This window comes from Chroicocephalus ridibundus, chromosome 1 (assembly GCF_963924245.1).
Source record: "Chroicocephalus ridibundus chromosome 1, bChrRid1.1, whole genome shotgun sequence".
NCBI classification, from domain to species: domain Eukaryota; kingdom Metazoa; phylum Chordata; class Aves; order Charadriiformes; family Laridae; genus Chroicocephalus; species Chroicocephalus ridibundus.
In genome coordinates this window covers 133,431,137-133,446,296 of record NC_086284.1, presented here as the reverse complement: position 1 = coordinate 133,446,296, position 15,160 = coordinate 133,431,137, and the positions used below count along the sequence as shown (strand labels likewise).

The window sequence follows — 15,160 nt, the reverse complement described above, 5'->3', positions numbered from 1 at the left end:
GAAGAACAGGGAATTTTTGGGATGCTCAGTGAGTACAGGTGACAAGGGGGAGAAAAGGGGAGAGCACACCGCCACACAAGAACAACAAAATACCCAACTCTTCAGTCCTTGTGAAAATTGAGGAAAATGACTGAGAAGCCATGTTAAAGAATCTCCTACTCTGCAGGAAACTAGGAAACGTTGGGAAGCTGAGGTGTGCCTAAAATCCCTATAGGAATCTGTGATCCTCCTGGGAAGAGAATCCCAGCTAAATAAGTATCTTTCCTGCTCCTTGCCCATTCATCCACACTTCTGTTTCTCTTCTCCTCTGCTCTCCTGAATTGTTTTCAGCACTTTCTCTTCCTCTTTTCCAAAAAGACTGAAGTTAATCAGTGAGCTAGTGAGTAATGATGTGACATTGCTTCCCTGAGCGGCTTTGTGGTCATAGAGGCTACGGAAATGTCTTACCTTAGTTTGAAGGTCACCTTTTCAGAACTTAAAATGGATTGATTTTTCCCAGCTTGTACTTTGTTGAGCTGTTTCTACTGATGAAGTAAGTATCTCCATCATTTCTGAATGATATGCTGTTAATTTCAGACTTTAGTCAGTTAGAAGAGGCCCAGCTAAAAAGTAAAATTACGAATCTGAAAATTGGTTCTGTTTTACCTCAAACCAGGATACATACCAAAGCAGAAGCTTCCTAATATCCAGACATAGCAGTCTGTAAGATTTCCAGTGGCTTTTGCTCATGATTACCCGAGATGTTTGGGCATGCCTGCATGATTCATGAAATTCTAATACATACTGTAAAGTTATGTATTATATATAATAACTTATAAAATATTGTTACAATGGCACCACTGCATCATTCTTGTTCCTTTGCCAGTACGCAGTCCCCTCTTTGCACAAGAGGAACTGAGATTGCAGCTGGGACTCGTTACCAGGCATGGACATTTCTCTTTTGTGCTCCAAAAGATGAAAGCTGAGATGAGCCCACCTACGTAGCAACAAGAAGGAGTGACTACAAAACTTCATATTAGTTCAAAGTTGGCACATACAGATATAAAAGTAAAAAGCATTCATCTGTGACCTGCAGGTCACAGTTCCTCAGGAATGTAGTATGAGATCCTTGCTTACTAGCCCCAACAACAAAAAAACCTCTTGCTTGCTACACAAAATTGAAGGTGCAGGAATCTATATGAAAACTCCCAAGAGCTGCACACATCCTCCTCACCGTTTCCTAGACTCTCAGAAAAACTTAGGCTGGAAGAGGAGGTCTCTAGTCCAACCCACTGCTGACAGCAGGACTAACGTCAGAGCCTCAGGGCTGTGCCTGGGCAAGTTATGAAGATGTCCAGGGACAAAGATTCCCCAGTCTTTTATCACACTTGTTCCAAGGCTGACCCACACCCTGGGAAAAAGCCCAACTGGAAATGCCCTTAATGTAGTTTGTGTCTATTGTCTCTTGTTCCGTCACTGTTCACATTTTTGAAGAATCTTGCTCTGTGCACTCTCTAGTCCTCCTTTAGGTATCTTGAGTACAGCAGTTAGATCCCCCTCTCAGCTTCCTTCTTTTCAAGCTGAACGAACCCAGCTTCCTCTGTCTTTCATCATATGCCATCTGCACCAGTTCTCTGACCATCTTAGCAGATAGATAACTGTGAGTGATGTAGGACTTTCTGGAGCAGAAGATACCCCTAACAAATGCCAGGTTATCTTCTCCCACAACACTACTTTCCCTAAATCAAGCAACCTTTATTTCTTATCTAACACAATAATGTTTGAAAAATAAAGCCCCGAGGACAGGTAAACGAAAGGACTTCGAAGATGTCTCTTCTGCTCAGCTTGATTCAGAAGTCTAAAGTCCTCATTGCTGGTAATGGTTGGTCAAAGAGATGCAAGCATCTTCAAAGAACTTCATAAAGACTCTTAGGTAGAGAGGTGAGGTAGCACAAGTTACAGCTTGACAAACACTGGCAGCGTAGTGGATCAAAATGTGAACAGACACTTGATTTAGGGAGTTTCAAGGAGAACTAGGTCTAGACCGAGAAGAAGAAAGGCAATACACACACAATAGCACATTGCACAACAGGCAATTTGGACATCCTTTAATGCTGTTAAATATTCTGAACAATACAGGAAGTACATAAATCAAAAACCAGGCTCTGAACCTACCCTGGGAACCAACCATTATTCTCTCTCATCTTCACTGAAATGTCCCTGTCAGGAGGAGCATGGGTAGATCGTCTCCAAGTGGGAAAAAATGGGATAGAAAAAAAAGAGAGGAAGCAGAAGGGGCCTCTTTATCCAGTAGCGTCTTCCTCTTACGTTACTACGAGTGGAAGAAGAATGAGAAATTCCCTTCCCAGACATGACGACAGCGGGAGAAACCTATAAGTATTCCTGACTCAGCAGTGACATGATGACTAGGCCCGTTATATACACAGAGTGGACAGGATCACAGCCAGCCTGAACACGTAGCCATCCGTGATCACATTTAGAAAGGGTGACTGTGCTGAAAGGAGAAAGAGCTAATCCTCCCAAGCTTCTGCATCCTCATGCTTGCTCATGGTCTCTGTAATCCAGTCCAAATAACGCACTACCTTGGTGTAAAGACCAAAGGTACCACATCTTGGTCCCCAGGAGATCAGCCCAGCTACATAGTACCGTTTGTCATCAAGAGGATCTTGGATAGCGTAGGCTCCACCACTATCCCCCTTACAGCTGTCCTTGTCACCACCAGCACAGATCATATTGTCGGTGAATCGGTAAGCACTGGAATCAGCAGAGCCCTCTGGTTTCACAGATCGGCACTTATCCATGTTCACCACAGGAATCTGGGCCTTCCAGAGATAAATAGGCAGTCTTCCTCTCTCTCTCTGGCCCCAGCCAGCAATGTAGCCCAGAGTCCCTTCCTGTAGCTCATACTCAGGTGATTTACCAGGAAGGCAGAGGGGTGAGATGTTTGGGCCCATCTTCACGGGCTCCCTCAGCTTCAGTAGTGCAATATCGTTATCAAAATCGGTCCTGGTTTCTATGGGCTGCTTCTTCCAGTTGGGGTGGATGAATGAAGCCTCTGCGACCAGCTGCTTGGCCTCCCAGTACAGAGATTCTTTACCAACATTGATTACCCCAGCGTACATGTTGGGCTTGTCGTACCCCTCCAGCACATGAGCGGCAGTCATCACCCATCTTTCAGAGATGAGTACGCCACCGCCTCTTGGGTAATCGAAATACACCTGCCAGGGGAAGTTGCCCTTTTCTGCACGGGTGCCTCCAAAAATCCTTGCTTTCTCTCGGATGGGATTACTAGGCACCCCACAGACTGGAAAGAAAAGAAAAAAAGAGGAACCAGATGGGAGAATTAGCAGTTACAAACAGGGGGTTCTTTGCTACTGCAAAAAAGCCCATAGTCCCCTCCTTCCTGTGTCCTCTAAATCATTTTTGATTATGAGTAACCAATGTTTATATTCTATGTCATAGAGTCCGCAACTAGTATTTACAGAGAAATTCAAGAAAAATCCAGAAAAACTACTCTCAAAATTCAATTTAGGCTGAAAATATTCATTGTTCTGGAAAGCAGTTGTCACCCCACCAGTGCGGGGTATGTCAAAGCTCACAATATAATTGCATTGTAGTTAGCATCTTTCCTTTGCTGTATTAAGCCCTGTAGGTGAAGGGATTGTCTTAGAAAAAATACTTGCTTAAGTTCTTATAAATATGACACTGCCCTTTGAAATGATTTTTTCTTTTTTGTGAACTCCAGATAGCCTCAGGTTAAGTGTTCAGGTTTGTCACTGATGTTTTACCATTTTTCCTTTCCATTCTTTTAGCATGTAAAATCTTAAGTAGTGGGTCAATGGAGCTCTTATCCGTCGGTCTTACGGGTACAGAGGTGCTCCGTGCTCTTTATGTAAAATGTTCTACGAGGTTTTGCAGAATGTGAGCTCTAAAGGCATAAATAAGGCTGGTCATTCTGACATAGCTAGGAAATTGATATCTTATCACATATTGCCTTATTTACATTGAACCCTTAGTCATATCGTCAGAGATTAAGGAACTATAGCCAGTAGGTAGCTTCCAATTTAAATAAAGCAGAGTTTGTTACAGAATTTCACATAATAATAGAAAGATTTAGGCTGGAAAGTACCTCTGTATGTCTCTAGCTCAACCTCTTCATCTCTAACTGCCCTTCTCCTGCCCTCCTAACAGCAAAGCCAGGTTGCTCAGGGGCTTTGCCAGAGGGCTTCTGATCATCTTCAAGGGTGATGATTAGCCAGCCTCTCTGGCCAACAGTTCCAGTGCTCTGGGTGAGCATTTTTCCTTAAATACAGTCGGAATTTCCTTTGCTGCAACTTGTATCCATTGCCTGTCATTGTCCTTTATTGCTGTGTCCCACTGAGAAGAGTCTTTCTTCATATTCTTTGTAACCTCCTTGTGGGTAGTAAATTCCCTGAGCTTTATCTTACCGTTTGCATTTTACACTGTGCACTTGTATAGTCCAAGTCACTGGCTGAGCTGGCCCTTAAGAGTCATCTTCAGCTGCATTTTGTACTTTGTCAAGGAGTATTTGGGGGTTTGGAGTAGTGAACAGGCATCATGTACAACTAGCCCAAGGCATGCCGCCTCCTGTAAGAGGGTAAGCTGAACAGCGTGCAGAATACGTAGGATTTAAAATTCACTCTACCAGCTGGAAGTTAAGACGCAGCCGTAACAACCAGCAGTCAGGAGCAGCAGTGGTACCCATGCACTTTCCTCTTCAGTGTCTCCCAAGCACACAAAGAGAGGATGAGAAGGTCCCTGACAGGGATATTGCTTGAGCCTTCAGATGCAGAAAGTGTATCTGAGTACTGAAGGATGCATTAAACCTTAAGGGTTTAGGCTATGACTTTCAGTGAGAGTAGCGAAAGACCTTTCTCTATAGTGCTGCATCTGCAGCGCCCAGTGGACAGCTGGACGCTACCCCCAGGAGAGGTTTGAAGAGAAGCTACAGTTCTCAGTGTAGGTTGGGAGGGACTGAAGAAAGAAAGGTCCAGCATTGTCAGACATGTTTTTTGACCTGTCCGTCTTTTTGCTACCTATAATGCAGACAGAGATCTAAAGCGCTGAACAACTTGAGAATGTGCACCCTTGAAGGTGGGGAAACTGGTGCAGAAACACACACTGATACTTGAAGAGGTCCTGTTATACCAGATGTCTTATTATGTTGCCCACTTTTGCTTCCAGTTTCTTTCTGCTGCCTCATCTGACCTTTCCTTGGGGCTCACAGCTTTCAGAAACACCCTGTCCAATGTGATTTAAACAGCATAGAAAGGATCAACCGTACTTTCAGGATTAACAGTTTAAAAACAGACAGATGGAAGAAGCACTGGTCTTCATATGCATCCTATATGTATACACAGTTTTGGTAGTACCTGGGACACATTTTGGTAGCTTTGTTCCCATCTCTTTGTTGACCCATTCTCCACTGGCTGAGCACTGATACACCGCTTGGAAAACACAAGAAAAAAAGAGTGACATAAAGACACAATCAAGATGAAGAGAGGGTAAGTAGCATTACTGTATAAGATGATGTATTAACCTTCTCATTTCCAAAGTGAGCACTGGTTGGTAAACATTGCTGAATCTCCCTAGAAGTACACGATCCCACCAGGGTGCTTCTGCCTCTAGTTTGGAGGGACCTCATCTAATAGATTTCTTTAGTCCTTTACTTCTTCACCAGAAATGTGTGTCAGATGTGACAAAAATCTCCATGCTTCACACACCAAGCAGATGGAGAGAGGACTTGCTAATGCATTTAAGGTCAAGAGCCCAAGTTCAGACATTATTACAGGGTATAAACACAAAGGCAACACAAAAACATTGCCTGCAATCCCACACCAATAAGAACCTTTTCCCAGTCTTGACCTGATGGGATATAATCTCAGCCCTGTGACGATCCCAGTACCATTTCTTAGGCCTTCAATCCAAGAAATGTGTTTGTGTTGCAGAGGCAATACTTACCATCCCCTTCGGTTTTCAGGGTATAGTAAGGTGCATCACATTGATACCGGACAGCAGCTTTGTAGAGAGGCTCATGAAGTTCAGAGACGTATACGGCTTGGGCATTGTCAATGGCAATAGGATCGCCACAGTTCACAGCTGTAGAGAAGAAACAAAAATGACCAAATATTATCAAAGGGGTAGCCTTACTCAGCAATATGGTTATTCTGTATGATGGGGAACCACCCAGCTCCTCTGGTCCCTGTACAGTCATCAGCGCTCCCTTCCTCTGTCCCTTCATCATGCGCACATCCCAGTCCTTCAGTGTCCTCCTAACCGGGAGATACAGTGGATCTAGAGCCTAAAGGCTCCATTCCGGTCTGCTTCCCACAATATAGAGATGGGTCACTTACGAACACAGCTGAAATGGGAGTTGGTCCATTCACCGTTGTCCTGACAGCTGGAGTGAAAAGTCATGAAGCTGTCTCGTTGCTAGGGAAAAGAACACACGACCCATGTAAATCACTGGTCATGAAATGTATCTGACACAGGCGCTCCACTGAAGGGTCCTCAAAATGCTGCAGTGGCTGGGAGAAGTTTCCACTTCCTAGAGCTGTGGTGAAAACTTCGAGTCCCCAAAGGTGCCCAGGACACCTGATGGGAAATGGCATCAGGAAGCTGCTGATAGGGCCAGAGAGGATATATGCTTTTTTATGTAACTTACCCTCACAATTTCATAGCCTTCCACACAGGTCACCTTCACATTGTCCTTGAAGATATACCTATCCTTCTTTGGATCAAGAACAGAGTTGGGGATGACGCTCGGGGGACAGGTTACAGCTTTGAAGAGATAGGCAGAAATCAGTGATTAACTCGTCCAAGACTTACTGTCCTTCCAGCTCACAACTTCATTCCCCCCAGGGATTATTCTGCCTAGCAAACAGGCATCCTCTGTTTACTTAGTACCAGCAGCTGTGAACAAGTTAACATGCTGTTGTACCATGAATCTGACGTGGGACAAGCTCTCTTCCTAACTCAGCAGCAGAGAGAATTCTTTCCCAAGTGCATACTCACGATCCCCATAGTAGCGTATTTTCCAGCCTTTGTGCTGTACTGCGTGGTTTGTCTGGAAGATTATGTCAAGAATGTTGTTCCTAGTTTTGATTTCAGGAGGACCTGGGAATTTGCTGCCACAATAGGGACCAAAGCGCTGCTTCCCAGAGACAATCTGAGAAAATAACAAACAAGAAGAAATGAGAAATACCAAATGCATTCAGAGAGAGAGATATTCCCAATAATTTCAAAAGGCAACATAGTTGAAAATAAAGTTAAGCAGTCAGAAGGTCTTCTGAGTATCAGGAGATTGAGGGGAGATCCAGAGCATCCTGACTCCCTCCCCAAGTCCCACACCTACTGTTAAGCTGTCGTGGCAAGTCCCTTCTGAGTTGGCTGGTTCCACGTCAAAGTCCTCGCTGCGTATGGTCAATGTCACAAAGTAGCCTGGCCCCAGAGCCACTCGGTAGTCACACCGTGAGTTCTCTGGGTACTGGTTAGGATAGTTGGGGCTGGAAATCTCCCCCGATGGCTCCGTGAAGACATTTCCAGTGCAGTTCACTAGGATTAAGGAAGGAACACAGGCAGGATTCAGAAAGGAACTGGTCCATGTATGGAACTAACAAGCCTTCTCTCTTCCACTACATCTCCAGTCTCCCCAGACACCTGCATTAACCATGTGACAACATTGCATCTTTCCAAGAAACTAAAACCAGGGCCATTCTCTATCTAATTACCCAGAGACTTTAATTTCTAGTGGCCTGCCTTTTCACCTTCCAACTGCAATTTAGGCTTCCTTTCCTCGTGCTCAGATCCTCATATTATACTCCTTTCAATATGCACTATTTGTGACTTTGCAATTTTTTGATTCAAGCCAAGCAGCCCGTTGGCCATTTTTGTGTCTGTATTGGACTGCCCTGTTTTGTCAGAGATTAAAAGATTCACAGATAGCAGTATGCTAAGAAGGGTCTCCATCACAGTCTTTAAACAATATAATTTAGTAGTTTCTTAATTCTCCTGACACGAAGAATGTTACGAATATGTTAACAGAATTCCCAAAATCACGGTCTACTGCCAGTTCAGATTTGCACTGTGATGTTTTTTCTCCCAAAATATACCTGTCGCAACTGGTTGAGAAGGTTGATAGAGAAGGTCTTCCATGTACAATATCTCACGTGGCCTAAATTAACTCTTGCTGTTGACCGCAGCTCATGTATATGTCTTACCTCCACATGTTTTCTTATCGTCATAGAGGAAATAATCTGGTGGGCAGGTACAGAAGTAACCTCCAATATAATTATTACAGTAATGACTGCAAGGTTCCTCCACAAAATCCATGCATTCATCCAAGTCTGCAAGTGTGAAAAGATGAATCAGACAAGATTAAAAGGGGGCCCTAAGGGCAGGAAGAAGATGAGAAAGTGAAGCAAACTGGTGGACAACAAGGAAAAGGTATCTCTAAAACAGCATTTATACTGGCCATATTGGAAAGCAGTCCCCTCGCCTGGGATCTCTTTTAAATAAGGCATTCTTGTAAGGAAAACCCTTATGTCAGCTTTCCTCCCCCCATAGCCTGGACAATACAGAGATTCAGAGGAGGCTGGTTTAACCTTACCCACTGCAACATAGTAGGCTGCAAAACCAGTGAAATGCTCCTCGTTGGAAAAGTCTGATTGGAAGCTCATAGTGAGGGTGTCATAAGGGACATGAAATTCCTCCACAATCGAGGAGCCAGGGGCACGAGGTTTCTTCCGCCCACAAAGCACACCTTCAACATGGCCACCTGACACGATCTGCAGAAGAATGCAGAGAGGTCTTATCACATTACTGGAATATGTGCAATTACCAACACTTGAGTCTTTCTGCTCATAGGTGGCTAACCAAAGGCTCCTAAATTGCATGCATTTCTCACAACATTCAGGTTGATCTCCCAGGGCACAGCCATGTCACATAGACAGCAGTAGGGACCAAGACTGCTGTGTCACCACGAAGCTGGCCAAGGGTGGAAGACAGCTGGCCAAGAGTGGAAGACAGTCAGCCAAGGTACAGCTGAATGGAGCCCCTAGACAACCAGTTTCATGACATTTGCAAGACGCTTGAGGATTTTTCCCTTCTACTGATGTCCCACCTGTGAAATACCTGGCTTAATTTCTCAGATACAAATTAATGCAGAGTTGTCTGTCAACATCCTTTCCTCAGGCCCACTTGTACAAAAAATCAACACCGTGGTTCAAAATGGCAAAACCAATCACTGACGGTCTGCAGTCTAACAGGTTCATTGGTTTGTTGCAAAACGACACAGGTTATTACAGCTCCCAGCAGAGCACATCCATCCTACTGTCCCACCTTGGTCCTTCTCCAAGGTCTCCTTCTGGTGCTGCACCCAACCTTATTGCCCCTTTTCACACATAGCTATCGTAGGATAGGATGGTCTTGTTTTCTGTCTGTTTGTGTGGAAATGCCTGATCTTTTGTGCCTTGTGGGACAACATGGAGCACAACTAGTGGGTCTCTCAGTTTTAAGAAAGCTGTAGTGCATAAGCCATTGAAAACTGTGGCGCAATGGACCACAACACTTTATCTGAGTGCCCACTATCCATACACAATCTCTTGATTGTTTTTAACCTTCATAATTTCCAATCAATTTATGATTGCATTAAATCATCTATGCCCACTCAGGGGTTAATTCTGAATAATTTCAGGGACAGAAAATCAATGCCCTAAGAAAATGGTCCTTTTATACCTATGGTTCACTGGGTAAGAATGTGCCTTGCCATAGAGAGGTGTCGGTGATGGCTAAGAAGGCTTTTCCTATGAATACAGGAGATGCTCATGCGGTTATGAGGCAAACTCAAATCAATTTAGTGACTGCTAGTGTGGATACACTCAGTTTGGGCTTCTTGGAGCTCAGAACAGGAAGGATGTGTCTATCTCCTCTTCCAGCCCTGAGCTTTGTACACGGCTCTGCCGTTCTGTGCTCTAACCCACCTTCTTGTCTTTTTCTCACTTGAGGATGGGGACAGTACCTTCACAAAGTCATATTCGCAGTTCTGCGATGGTTCAAGATCCATATGTGTGAAATAAAGGCGAATGCCATATCCCGAAGGGACCTGGATTTCCCAAGATTTCTGCACATCATTGGGATACACCTGAGGATAATTGGGTGACAAGATCTCACCATACATGGAGGCTGCATCAGCCCACACAGGGAGGCAGAAGAAGATAAGGTACCTGAGAAAAGAGGAAGGAAGATGACATTGCAGTAGTCTTCTCTGTCCGCATATGTGCACACAGTCCCTAGCGAAAAAACTAGTCTTTGGCTGCACATAGCATGCAGCATAGCTCCTGGATTTGGAGGAGTTTTAATGACCAGTGCTGTGGCTGTGTGGGGCTTGTCTTTCTCCAGTAGACTTTCACACAGAAGGAGTACAACCTCAGTCACGCTCTCTCCTCTTCTCTAGCTCTATAGGAGCTGGTAACACTGCAGGAGTTGAACACAAGGGTCTTAAGTGCTATTCCCTTCTTCACTGCCTTGTTCTGGAGGCTACTTGGGCTATAGATACATTCAGATTTCAGAAACAATACCTAATTTATAAAACGAAATTATTAATAAACCTGAGTTCCCCTTGGAGACGAAATAACTCACCGCATCTGGAAAAAGCAGATCTTCCTTTCTGAAAACTTTCAGGAATTGGACTTTGGAGTTATGATCTGGGACAAAAAACAGTGTGATTGATTAACGTTGCCTGTGCTCCTGCATGCCTGCTAGGCAGGTCAAAGACCCTAAAAGCCCAGCTTGTGGAGAATACATCAATGATCTGCCTCAAAAGCGAGTTTATAACTCTGTTCCTTCCTGCATGCAGCAACCCCAAGCACCAAGAACAGCTGCTAGTCCCCGTACTGACAAAATGGAGAGATGATCTCGGTACTCACTGGTACTCACCTTCCCCCCGTATGACCATCAGTGCCTCCAGACACCATGCTGGTGCACAGCAAAGTAAGACAGAAAGCACACCTTCCCCCCGGGGTACAAAATCCATTCTTCCCAGCACCTTAAAAACTACGCTAAGTAATGGGGAGCAGCTTGTCCTGACTCTTCTAGCAGTCAGATAGCAACGCTCAGGAAGATTTTTTCCTTTCCCATTTCTAATGCTTGCAATATTTACCTTCTCTCCCTAGTTCGTGTCCTGTTCTCTTCTCTCTTCTCTCTTTCTCTTTTTCTTTTTTTTTTTTCCCTTCCTGTTCACACCTTCCTCCGAACGTGCCCAAGGCTCTAATCCGCAATATCGCAGCACCCTCTACCTGCGGGATGCGGCTCTCCCAGCCTCCCCGCTGGGGTGGGATGCTCGGCCCTCGGCAGGAAAGGGAATTTCCAAACAAGTTGCACAATCCCGTTGGCTCAGGCTGCGCGGGGGAGAGCACAGATCTGGTCTGCATTCGGCATTTTCGGGAAATCAGATGACTTCGGGGAAAAGGGAGGGGAAAAGGGTTTTCGGCTGCCTCCCCTCTCCTCCTCTTCCGCCTCCCTTTTAAAAGTCAGGAACAAAATCCAAAGGGTGCAGAAAAAGGAGAGTCAACATGAGAACTGGTCCAGTGCTTTTGCATGGAAACAAAATGTTTGATAATCCGGTCCAAAGAGCAATTTATCGGAGTCCGTTCTCTTACTGCAACCTGGTGGCCACAGGGCTGCTGCCACTGCTCCTCATCTCCTTCAGAGACCCATTTCTTAGGGGGAAAAAAAGGAAAAGACAGCGGCCTATTCGATGTTGTGCCTCTCTGAGGCTACCAGCCGGAGTAAGAGCGCATTGTTTTGCTGGGATTTGTTATGGGAACACTTCTGTCAGTAAGAACTTGACCAAGAACTCCTAACTACCTCTTTATTTACCAAGTGAACTTCATGTAAAAGCAACTGTTCATCAGACTTAGCTCTGGAGCAAGTTAGATCTAAGACCCTTATGGAAAGCAATTTCAAGACTTATGGCAGGTAGGACCCTTAATCCAGCCAGTGCCCACAAACCAAGACCAAAATGTCACCAAACAAAAGACCTGTCACTAATACCGTAGAAAACCTCTTCTCCTCACAAACCAGCTGTACCGGGACTGGACTATAAATGAAAATTTAAAATTCCATTACAACCTCTACCCTTTACAATCAGCACAGCACACTCCAGAGCTTGTTTTGGTCAGGAGAAAAAGGATTCAAGTTTCAACAGGCCATAGGCAAAGTGTGTTAGCAAAACCCAGCTGAAAGATTCCTTTATATTGTCAAGGGAGAGAAACACCTACAGATGAATCATAACTGACTTCATCGTAGTCAGGATAAAGGCTTTACTGGAAGAACATGCCTAGTCTGTTTTCTTTGTCAAACTGAGAATGGATAGAGAAAGAAAACAGCGTGTCATCTCACTTCTGCTGTCTCTTGGGAGCACAGCGTGATGTTTCTAACTGGAATTTTGAGAAACAGGAAAACAGTGGTGGTGAAAGATAGACAACAAATCAAGGGGAGACATTTTCTTCTCTGAACTGGGCAAAGTAAAGACCCTGCCAGTGATTCTTCAAGTCACAATCGTATTTTAAAATGGGCATGGCAGAAGTAAAATGAGTGTGGGCTGATACATTACGCATGTCATTTCATCGCAAGGGAATTGTATATTTTCATATAAACCTGACTCAACTTGTTTGTAGCAGTGGTACATTAATATGTGTGTGAATATTAATAATTCTTTAGAAGACATATACCTATTAATTAACAAAAAGATTGATAAAGTTAGTTAAACAAAAAGGTAGCTGCATTTTATATGGGCACATATCTGCATAATGCTAACTGTTTATGCAGAAGACCAGTGATATTGATGTACATATTTACATTTTATATTGATGTACATATTTACATTTGATATTGAAGTATACATTTACATTGAAGACACATACAGCATTTGATTGCGTTTGCCTAGATCTATATTTTTTTTACAAATCATAAGATGAAACAGCTGGGTAATATATTTTACACTTCACTGAAACCATGTCAGAAATTATATTAAAATAATAATTTAAAAGAGGCAAACCCATGCCATTAAGGTTAATAAATGATAACACTAAGGTTGCCAACACAATATAATTCTGCTCAGAGGCACACACATTCTCTTAAATTCCTAAATTACATGACCACATACTACTTTTCCCAAATTGCATAAGACAAATCTTTTCTTAAGATGACTCAGAGTTCTGTAGCTGTAACCTTTCTGCCAGACATTATGAAGAGCAGTAGTGTTCGGGTTTTCATAAAATTACCATCTAAAACAGGCTTGACTGGCTCGTCTTCCCCCAGGAAGCTGGGAGAAAAAAAATGCTTTTCCCAAGTTCTTAAGAAAAGCCACACCTTCCCATCTGGAAACAGTGAGTCAGTGCATAAAACAAAGGTAGTAAATATTCAAAGAAAATACATAACATTAACTAGGTGAAATCCATCAGCAGGGAATCAACGATATGTAAGTAGCAAGCAAAATATCCTTGATCCACCAAGGCCTTGGCAGTAATTTGCCTGTGTCCCATTCTGCCCATGAGAGGATTCGGTGGGTTTCTCGCACGCCGCACTTCCCCGCCTCGCTGCTGTGACTGACCCAGGCCAGTTTTGCTGCCGGTGGTTAAATTCAGAGCCTTGGGTGAGCCCCGGGAAAACCTGCCTGTGCGCTGGCTCAGAACTGCTCGGTATAACCCACGGATTTCCACCTCTGCCTACTGTACCAGGGGGATTTTCACTCGAGTGTGTCCACCTCTGACTCCCTCCAGCCCCGAGTCTGAGTGCAAAGCTCCCACAGCCTCCCAGTAAAACCTGGGACTCGGGACCAGTCTGTTCCGTGCGCCACACCATACTGAGATGCCTGCTGCCTTCTGGACTCCCTTCCCCTACATCGCCCTGACTTTTAAGCCCAGGCGATGCCTGCACAGGGGATGCACCACCTTTCCTACAAAACAGAAGCCCCATGGTCTTGTTCACATCCAAGGCCTTTTTCCCCATGGGTGAGGGGCTCTGACCCACAGCTGGAGATGTCCCACCGTGGGATAACTGGCGTGGGTTCTGCCGTGACCTTCCTAGGGATTTCCAACCTCACCGCATGCGTGGCTTTTCCAGTGGTGGGTGAGCTAGAGGCCGAAAAGGAACAGTTTAGAGTTTTATCTGTTAGGACGAAATGTTCCTAAATGTTTGGGCTTACTTTAAACCGCAAGGCTGTAAACTGTGGTGGCAGAGCGAGGTAGCGTGACATTTCCGCAGCAGGACCAGTAACTTCCAGAAGGCGGCTAGCCGGGGCCGGCGACAGTGACAAGATGCTCGGGGCTGCCACCCCGCGAGGGATGAGCGACGCAGCTACGGGCGGGGGGTCTCCTGCCCGTTCCCCCTCCCCCTCCCCAAAACTGAAGCTAACGGCGGAGGTTCGCACCCCGCAGCCCGTCCCGCCGGTTCCGGCGGCACCGGGGGGAGGCAGCAGAGACCGACCGGTCCTCCCCCGGCGACCCTGCCTCGCCCGGCCCTCCCGGCGACAACACGGATGTCACCGGGGTGGCAGTGCCTGCTGCTGCGCTCCCTGACCCCCCCCCTCCCCGCCCCCAGGCGACACCATCGTGTGTCCCATCACGCTGTGTCCGAGATCACCCACCGTAAACAGGGGATGGGACATGAACAGCAACTCCCTAATTTCGTGGAGGGGAGGCGGGGGGGGGGGGGGGGGGGAGGATAGGGAACGGAGCCAGCAATGTCTGGAAAACAGGCATCGGCATCACATTTATTTCTGCAATAATTTCCACACCGAAAAGGTGAATCGTTTTCAAGCATACTGTTCCCTCCCCATCTCAAGTGTCCACGGAGTCCCAGCTTCCTCCCGCTCTCTCCAGTTTGTCATTCACCCACTCCTGACTTCTTTTCCCCTCCAGGCACCGAGGCCCCCTACTCATCCTTCTCATGAAAACTTGTTTTCACGTCTTCCCTGCCTGTTTTTCCAAGCAGTCACCCTTCTCCCTCCGTACTCCATCTCTTGCTAGTGGTGTTTCTCTCCCTGCCCTCTCTCTGCTCTTCCCTCGGCTCAGTGATTCACAGCTGCAGACTTCAGTCAGACTTAATTTTATTCTGACTCCTGCTTTTCCAGAATCTT

The 15,160-nt window shown here is 45.4% G+C and overlaps 1 protein-coding gene across 1 annotated transcript; it reads right to left on the bottom strand.

The window, feature by feature from the left end:
* Positions 1-2,059: 2,059 nt before the first annotated feature.
* Positions 2,060-11,424, bottom strand: C1S (complement C1s). The gene is made up of 12 exons (XM_063353902.1): positions 11,180-11,424; positions 10,660-10,724; positions 10,040-10,244; positions 8,630-8,807; positions 8,241-8,366; positions 7,376-7,575; positions 7,036-7,189; positions 6,686-6,801; positions 6,375-6,453; positions 5,983-6,120; positions 5,394-5,468; positions 2,060-3,304 (listed from the first exon to the last, which is right to left on the bottom strand). Exons 2-12 carry the CDS (start codon positions 10,662-10,664, stop codon positions 2,511-2,513), a joined length of 2,070 nt encoding a protein of 689 aa, XP_063209972.1. The 5' UTR covers positions 10,665-10,724; positions 11,180-11,424; the 3' UTR covers positions 2,060-2,510.
* Between the last annotated feature and the right edge of the window lie 3,736 nt (positions 11,425-15,160).

Coding starts and splice junctions, on each gene's coding strand:
- C1S (XM_063353902.1), bottom strand. Junction 8,808..10,039: donor GCGAATATGACTTTGTGAAG/GTACTGTCCCCA, acceptor ATTCTTCTGCAG/ATCGTGTCAGGTGGCCATGT. Junction 6,454..6,685: donor AAGGCTATGAAATTGTGAGG/GTAAGTTACATA, acceptor TCTTTTCCCTAG/CAACGAGACAGCTTCATGAC.